The 8,561-nt window shown below is 39.0% G+C and overlaps 1 protein-coding gene across 1 annotated transcript; it reads left to right on the top strand.

Annotated features, from left to right (window-relative positions):
• Window positions 1-2,838: 2,838 nt before the first annotated feature.
• Window positions 2,839-8,303, top strand: LOC127637335 (guanine nucleotide-binding protein G(o) subunit alpha-like). Its single transcript, XM_052118714.1, has 8 exons — window positions 2,839-3,196; window positions 3,307-3,349; window positions 4,767-4,908; window positions 5,260-5,420; window positions 5,595-5,723; window positions 6,262-6,391; window positions 6,685-6,838; window positions 6,924-8,303. The coding sequence occupies exons 1-8, from the start codon at window positions 2,839-2,841 to the stop codon at window positions 7,109-7,111; spliced, it is 1,305 nt and encodes a 434-aa protein (XP_051974674.1). The 3' UTR covers window positions 7,112-8,303.
• The last annotated feature ends 258 nt before the right edge of the window (window positions 8,304-8,561 follow it).

Consider the following 8,561-nt stretch of genomic DNA (forward strand, 5'->3'; position numbering starts at 1 on the left):
GTCTGTGACGTCAGCGCGATGAGAGGCGTTTGCCCCTCGCGCATTAACAGGGAACTACATGAGGGAGAAGGACCTGGCTGCAGCCTGCAGAATGAGGCTACATATGGGGCGGAGCTACATGTGTCGCCCCGTCCATAACATAGCCTCAATGGCTCGTTCATCTTTCGTAGACATACATGATAGGCAATGGAGTGGATTTGGTTTGAACATGGGGGGGGGGAGGGGGGAATAAGTAATACAATAAAAAAAAGTACATTCAGTGTACTATTTAAGTCGCCTTTTTATGCATATGAATCTGGTATATCGAATTCCTCTGTTATATTTTGGAAATCGTGTGTTTAAGCTTCAGTTTCATGTGAATTGAATGTTAACGTTCAGTTTCCTACACCTGGCCACTAAATTACTGCGCAGCCACCGTCTGTAACCATAACAACAGCTCCAGTACCCACACAGGCACAAGAGTTTCCCCATTTAGGCTCACAAAATCTTACGAAAAACTATTTTATATGCTATTTTATTTATTTATATATTATATTTTTGCCACATGTGAATAAAGCATTTCACAGTTTTAACCGTGGATTCTAAATTACAGTAAATTAACCGTATATTGGTGTCATCCCTAATTCAATGCATACTCTTAAATATTTATACACTGTATCATATCAAACATTCAGAAAAAACATTAGGGTGAATGTTTCATAAAAAATGTACCCTTAACCATTAACCCAAAATTTAAATTCTTACCTGCTCATCTGAAATGCCTGCCTGCTTTCCTCACCATGAAAAACAACTGATCATTTCTATGGACACCTCGAACATCTTCACTGACTCCGCATATGACTTATATGATGTATTTCATGCTTTCTAAATTCATACAAAAGTTTTGTGTGGGTGACAGACTGAAATTGCACATTGTCAGCCATTGACTGTCTTGTGAATTTTATTCCTGCAGGGGGCGCTTGACGCTCTGAACACCTAATTCTCCATGCATTTGCGTTTAAATCTAAGAAGACTCTGGCGTTGGTTTCCATGTGCATGTCAGTAAGAAATAATTTTTTCTATCTCAAGAATGGCATAACGATTTTCATCAGTTCATCAGCCTCTTAATTGTTTACTATTGTTGATGGCATAAATTAAAATGAATAAATTCCTAAAATGCAGAGTAATCAATAGATCAAGCCGATACAGAAGGCATGCATAAAGCAACCTTGGTCAATGAAAGAATCTATTATTAATCATGCACAATAATGACTCATGATGATGAGCTGTTATGGCAGAAACCGGGAGACTAATGGCACTTTTCCACTGCACGCTACGGTTTGACTCGACTCTGCTCGCTTTACTTTTCTGAGCTTGCTTTTCCACTGCAGTTTAGTGAAGCCTCAACATGGGTGGGATTATAGGTTGATCGTCAAAGTTGCATTGCCTCTACTGCTGTGACATCATCTTAAACGTGACACAAAAATTACTGACCATAAACAATAACACAACCGCTAGTTGTTAGCTAATAGCTCATTGTGCTGCATAAAGCAGTTGTTGCATGGTGATTTTACACAAGTGTAACAGTTAAATTGGCCTGGATGTTTTAGAAGCTTTCCAGTAGCTGGTCAACTAAATAAAGTGAAGCTTTCAAGCAGAATATAGAGTTAACGTAACAAAACGTACCATCCTCCATCGTGAACTCCAACGATGCCGTGACCAAATTCAGGGCACTCTCCCTCCCATTGTTTGCGGGTCTATTGCCATAGATAGCGTCCATTTGGTCGAACCACTTCCACTTTCTTCTATTTGAACCACTCTGGCTGTTGTGGTCTTTAATGGTTCTGTAGTCACTTTTACGTTTTTTTTGTGTTTTTTTTTTTTTACTTTTCCCTACACTGTTTGTAGGTCCGGTGGTAGCCGTGTGTGGCAAACAGCTGAGACACTTTCTGAAATACTTTTTCGTTTCACGTCATTTAGTTTATCACAAACTAGTGGAATGTCTGCACCTCGTTTATTGACCACGGCATGGTTTTGTGCACAGTCAGTTCTTTTCATAATTCGAAAGTCACGTGAACAAATGATACTGCTATCGCTGTTGCTAACTAGTGGGTTGATGTCCCATGTCGCAAATCCAGTGACGATTCTCTCTGACCAATCAGTGATCTGCAGGGTTTTGAAGTCACGTTTAATATTGGCTCGGTTTGCTTGGAACCTCAACCGAGGTGGTACTAAAAAAAGTACCAGGTACTATCCACAGTGGAAAACCCCCCAAAACAAGCAGAGTTGAGCTGAGTCAAGCTGTACCATGCAGTGGAAAAGCCCCATAAAACTCGTTTTTTTTTTAGAATTGCCTGTTGCATTCAAGCACATGCCTTATGAATGAATGATTGAACAAACTACATTGGCTTTTGTATTTGGTCCCCCGATATTAGAATATTTTAATATACAATTATATTACATCTTTTTAACTTTTGTGAGAACTGGAGTGTAATATACAGTTAATTTACAATAGCTGGCACTGTTAGTTTTTTAGCCTGAAATGTTTATATTACAACATTTTCACTCTATGGTGATATTAAAAACATTAACATATTTTATAATTAATTTAATTAATTTCTCTAACCATGCGTTATAATGAAGGCTTTGTTAAAATTGCACAACTTTTTGTTTTACATACTTGAATGACAGCAGACACATAAACACAATTTGTTCATTAGTCAATGCAATGATCTAGCATGTACACCGATATATGGTGACTGAGCCAATGAGAGTAAGTTATGGGCGGGGCGACACGTATAGCCACGCCCAATAGGTTGCCCCGCCCCTTTCTGCAAGCTGCAGCCAGGGATACTTGGGATGAGACGAGAGCTCGGGCTGGCTGTCATTGCCACCGCCCAATCGACACCCGCGATCCGAAGCGCGAGCAGGACGACCTCCTCCCAATCAAGAGGCCGGAGTGCGAGCCTGTCCCTGACCTCAATTCGGATCGGATGCTTTAGCGACGCCTGGCAGACTGAGCGAGAAAGAGAGGAGAGTGTGGGACAGCGACGGATATTTGGGATACAGCTCTCGCGCGTCCCGACTCTCGGTCTTGCAATGGGATGCACGTTAAGTGCAGAGGAGCGCGCGGCTCTGGACCGGAGCAAGGCGATCGAGAAAAACCTCAAAGAAGACGGACTAAGCGCAGCCAGAGAAGTCAAATTACTGCTGCTCGGTAAGTCACGCCGGAAAAGAGGCAGAATATGATATCTAAGAGCTCAGATTGTGCAGGTGTGTGCGCGTGAGGTGTGTGTGTGAGAGCACTGACAGCCTGTGTTTTCGCAGGCGGAGGGGAGTCGGGGAAGAGCACCATCGTTAAACAGATGAAGTAAGTGCGTTTTTAAGACATTCAGTGATTGTGTGCTGTTACACAGGGTCTTTTCTTGTTGGTTCCGCCATGTTCCACTGGCGTTACCGGTGAAGCGAGCAGTAGGCGCCGCAGAGATGTGCCTGGCTTGCGCTGTTCTGTGTGGTAGTGCTGAAACACAAGCTATCCCGAGAGACAGCGCTTACGTTGGTCCGTCCCGCTGTGCATAAATGTGTTAGTGTGTTGCATGTTAGTCGTGTGTGTGTGTGTGTGCACCTTGTTGTTGTTCTACCTGCTGGGCTATTTTCCAAGGTTCCTTAATGTTTCACGTTTTTGGCATGCGTATTTAATGTACTTGTGTGTTTCGCCTTGTTCTGCATGATGGCTCATCTGTGTGCAGGAGGCATTAGAATCTTTCTCTGTATTAATCTTAATGGGTGGCTTTTAGTGCCTGATCCCTGCAGTCTCGTTTAGCGTTATCCGCCCATTAAACGGATTTACAACTAACCTTACATTTTCATAACAACGGGAAAGCACACAACTACACGAAACCACAGTTTTGAAGAATTTGTTGTACTATTAAACACTCGGTTAATATTTATTAATGATCAAACTCTTTCACTGGTCCAACTTAACTGCTCACACAACAGATATAAGATATATTTTGAGTTTTTAAATACACTCTTACTAGTTACAGTTGAACCTTTAATTACAGTTATACAGTTATTGCATAGTTACAGTTTAACTTATAGCTTTATATATTAAAAATGACCAACCGCTTGAGCTAAATGCAACCTGTGCAGAAGCACAAGAAATATTATTGCATAATCCCTAATGGTAACACTTTATAATTAGGTTGTATTTGTTAACTACATTTGTTAACATGAACTAACAATGAACAATACTTTTCCAGAAATTATTAAACTTGGTTAATGTTGATTTCAGCATATATCAATGCAATATTAAAATAAAAAGTTGCATACGTAAGCAGGTACTAACAATGAACTAATGTATTTTCATAAATAAACACTGATTCGTATTAAATGCTGTATAAGATATATATTGTTCATGGTTAGCTAAATGATACCTAATGCATTTACTTATGTTAACAAATAGAACCCTTTTGTAAAGTGTTACATTTACATATAGTCATTAGGCAGACACTTTTATCCAAAGCGACTTACAAATGAGGAACATAGCAAGCAATTTGTCATACAAAAGTCAACAATATCTGCAGTATCACACTGCCAAGTACAAAGCGTTATGTTACCTTCCTAATATACTACTTTGCCATTACATATCCTGGCAGTGCACATACAGTATATGTACGTTATTGTGTCAGTCTGCCTTTTATTGTATAGTGTGTGTGTGTGTGTGTGTGTGTGTGTGTGTGTGTGTTTAAGTACATAATGGCTGTTCTCTGTTGTGTCTGTGTCAGGATTATCCATGAAGATGGTTTCTCTGGAGATGATGTAAAGCAGTTTAAACCTGTGGTCTATAGCAACACCCTTCAGAGCCTCGCTACCATCTTGCGAGCCATGGAGACTCTTGGTATAGAGTATGCAGACAAGGACAGAGCTGTATGTATATATGTCATGCACACACGCATGTATGCATGCAATTTGATAAGTATGAAGAGAACTGACAAGACTGACATTAAAAAAGCAATGCACTACAAAAAAGTGATGTGGTAGTTGTTTTATTTTAAGTATTATTTTTCAGAGGATGCAGAGCTGCAGTGACATCTAGTGAATGAAATTATTAAACATCATTGGATTTGTCAGTGTAATAATACACTTTAGAGAATACTCCTCTGCACACCTACAGTATATGCATGGAAAAAGATACAGTTTATATTAAAAATATATTACCTTTTATATTAAAAAAAAAGGCTATAACCTTATACAATATATATTTTCACATGTTTATAGGCTGACGGTAAGTTGGTATTTGATGTGGTCACTCGTATGGAGGACACAGAGCCATTCTCAACAGAACTGCTGGCTTCAATGATACGTGTGTGGACTGATGCTGGAACTCAAGCTTGCTTCGGCCGCTCACGAGAGTACCAGCTCAATGACTCTGCCCAGTAGTGAGTCTCTCTCTGTTATACCCACCTGAATGCAATGATTATGCAATGAGTATGTCACAGTCAGGACTATTTTTGCTAGAGAACACGAGCTCTCTCTCTTATACACGCAGCACAAGGTGTTATACTTATGAACATTTAAAAATATATGTGAGGTTTGTGCATTCTGTGTTTTAGTTATCTAGACAGTTTGCAGCGCATTGGATCTCCAGATTACCTTCCCACTGAACAGGATATCCTAAGAACCCGAGTCAAAACTACTGGCATTGTTGAAACACATTTTTGCTTCAAGAACCTCAACTTTAGGTATAGATTCTTTCTCCACTGTTTTAGCACATAAACAAACTGACCTGATTATCTGACCTTTTAATACATTTCTTCCTATTAAAAAAATTAATGGAAATCTCAGCTTTATTCTAGCTTGAATTATAAAAGCCAGAAAAGGTAATTTAGTTGTATTCAAATTAGTTTTTGATTCCTGTGCAGCTGTTTTAAGATTCCTCTTTACTTGTAGCATATTGCAGAGCATATTTTGTTCAATGAAATACTACATAAATGTTATTAAGTAGAAGGAATCGACAGAAAACTGTTAAAAGATCCACAATATGTTTGTGTTTAAATGACATAAGGAATTGGAAAATATTTTTTTCCTTAAATTCACTCCTTAATGGGTTTGACTTAAAAAAAAGAAAAAGTGAAATACCGAAGCTTTGGTTGACCTATTTTGTCTCTTAATGTACATTGTGAGTTTGGCTTGTATGATCTGACCAAGTGTCTTGTGTGTGCACACATGCGTGCACATGGCTTTACATGTGTCCTGAAAGTGTGTGATGTGTCCCCCCAGGCTGTTTGATGTCGGGGGACAGAGATCAGAGAGGAAAAAATGGATTCACTGCTTTGAGGATGTGACCGCCATTATCTTCTGTGTGGCACTGAGTGGATACGACCAAATGCTCCATGAAGATGAGACCACGGTGAACTACTTCTCTCAGACTTAGGATTTCACTTGATCATTTATACAGCTTGTATACTCACACTATAGTCTCAAATATAAACTACACTGAGTGGTAAATTATTCACTTAAACATTGTTTTTGTATTATTATTTTTTTTACTTTTGAAGGTATACCTGAAATTGGTATCACCAAATACAGAGGATTCCTACCTGAACTTTAGTCACCCACCACAAGCTACTCATAAGTAAACTTAAAAGAGCATAAAACACAGCTTGTGTTTTACTCAATAGATTCTCTTTTTCTCCTCTGCAGAACCGTATGCACGAGTCTCTTATGCTTTTCGACTCTATATGTAATAACAAGTTCTTTGTCGACACTTCCATCATCCTTTTCCTCAACAAGAAGGATCTTTTTGGAGAAAAGATTTTGAAATCTCCACTGTCTATCTGCTTCCCAGAATACACAGGTACAAAAACCATGCACAAATGTCTTGAAGAAATTACAGATACGAAAAAAGGCAATGGAGTTTGACTACCGAATCTTTCCCACAGGCCCAAATACATTTGAAGCAGCAGCTGCATATGTCCAGACTCAGTTTGAGAGTAAGAATCGCTCTCCTAATAAAGAGATCTACTGTCATCTAACCTGTGCTACCGACACTGGAAACATCCAAGTGGTCTTTGATGCTGTCACTGACATCATCATCGCCAATAACCTGCGTGGGTGTGGTCTCTACTGAGCTCCAAATCCTCTTGTTGCCCCTCGATATGGTAACAAGTGACTGAACTGACACCCCTATGACATTGGCCAAGGCACCCCCTCATTTCATTTCACTGTCAGTTTTGTCTTTTGTTCAGAATATTTATCCCTTGATTTCTTTTGTAGTTTGTCAGTATGTTGCTGAAGTTAATAATGTACGGGTGTGCATGTATAGTGTAAAATGTGTGTGGTCGGGCATAGATGCTTTAAGCACAAGTGCATGTATGTGAGTGTTAGTCACAATGCGTGAGAGTGCTTGTCAGGTGATAACATACAAATTTCTCTGCCGTGCAAATTCACTTGGCAGAGCCTTTTAAGTGCTGACACGATCCTGATCTAAAACAATCTCAGAACCCCAGAAGGATCAGTGTCTCTTGCAGGCTTTTTTCATCTAATAATATCTGTGAAATGTTGAATTACTGAGAGTCATTGTCATTGGTTGACTAATCATTTGGCAGAGCTGAATGTCATTGTAGAAACTGAATGTTGTCCAGGGGCAGCCAAAGTAGTTTGGGAACTGAGCATTGCTCCTTATTGGGTCTCTGCCCACTGGCTTCAGGCTGTGACATAATATGCCTTTCAGCTGAAGAAGCCTCTTACATAGTGTGATGTTGACAACATTCTCACCCTACATGAGCACAAATAGCTCAAAACCTGTTCACTTCTGTACAAATGATTCAGTAGTTTGTTTATTTATATAATTATAAGCGCATGTATTTACATATTTTGTATCGCCCACACTTTGTGCACTCTAGCAAAGTCGGGCTATGAATACAAACGAACTAGCTTACAGACTTTAGATGGAGAAAAGCATTACTATAAGAAAGTAATTCAGAGTCATATATTACTGAATTACTGAACGAATGAGCTGTCGTTTCTTTTTATCTCACTCTCTATATCTGATGGTGTAATGCTTGAGAGTGTGTACAGATTGTGTACAGGGTGTGCGTGTGTGATGCATGCACACTTTCTATTCATCCATGACCTGTTACTTAACCCAGATTTCTTTTTCCATCCCTCTTTTCTTTTTCTTTGCTCTGGATGGATTATTTTTTTGGTTTGGTGCACTGAATATTCTCTTTTCTCCCTTGGGGTATACTGCACTGTACTGCTGGTTTTAATCTTATGACCGACCAATGAAATGTTTACATTAAAAAAAGAAAACACTTTAGCACCAACTACTGGTTGTGTACTGGTTTGTCCCTTCATTTAAATTGGTAATAGTGTATTAAATAGTGTATAGTACAATAAGCTTGGCATGCTCAAATGTCATAAATATCTATTATAATAAAAAATAATATATACTATTTCATGGCACGGTACGATTGAGAGCAACAAGACTATGAATAGTGAAAAAGATATTTCATAAATAGATCAAATCATCAGTGAGAAAGATTAAGACAATATTATGCTTCCACGTTTTTTCCTTG

Source organism: Xyrauchen texanus, chromosome 1, assembly GCF_025860055.1.
Source record: "Xyrauchen texanus isolate HMW12.3.18 chromosome 1, RBS_HiC_50CHRs, whole genome shotgun sequence".
Lineage (NCBI taxonomy): Eukaryota > Metazoa > Chordata > Actinopteri > Cypriniformes > Catostomidae > Xyrauchen > Xyrauchen texanus.

Coding starts and splice junctions, on each gene's coding strand:
- LOC127637335 (XM_052118714.1), top strand. CDS start 2,839: ATGAGACGAGAGCTCGGGCTGGCTGTCATTGCCACCGCCCAATCGACA. Junction 3,350..4,766: donor ACCATCGTTAAACAGATGAA/GTAAGTGCGTTT, acceptor TGTCTGTGTCAG/GATTATCCATGAAGATGGTT. Junction 4,909..5,259: donor ATGCAGACAAGGACAGAGCT/GTATGTATATAT, acceptor ACATGTTTATAG/GCTGACGGTAAGTTGGTATT.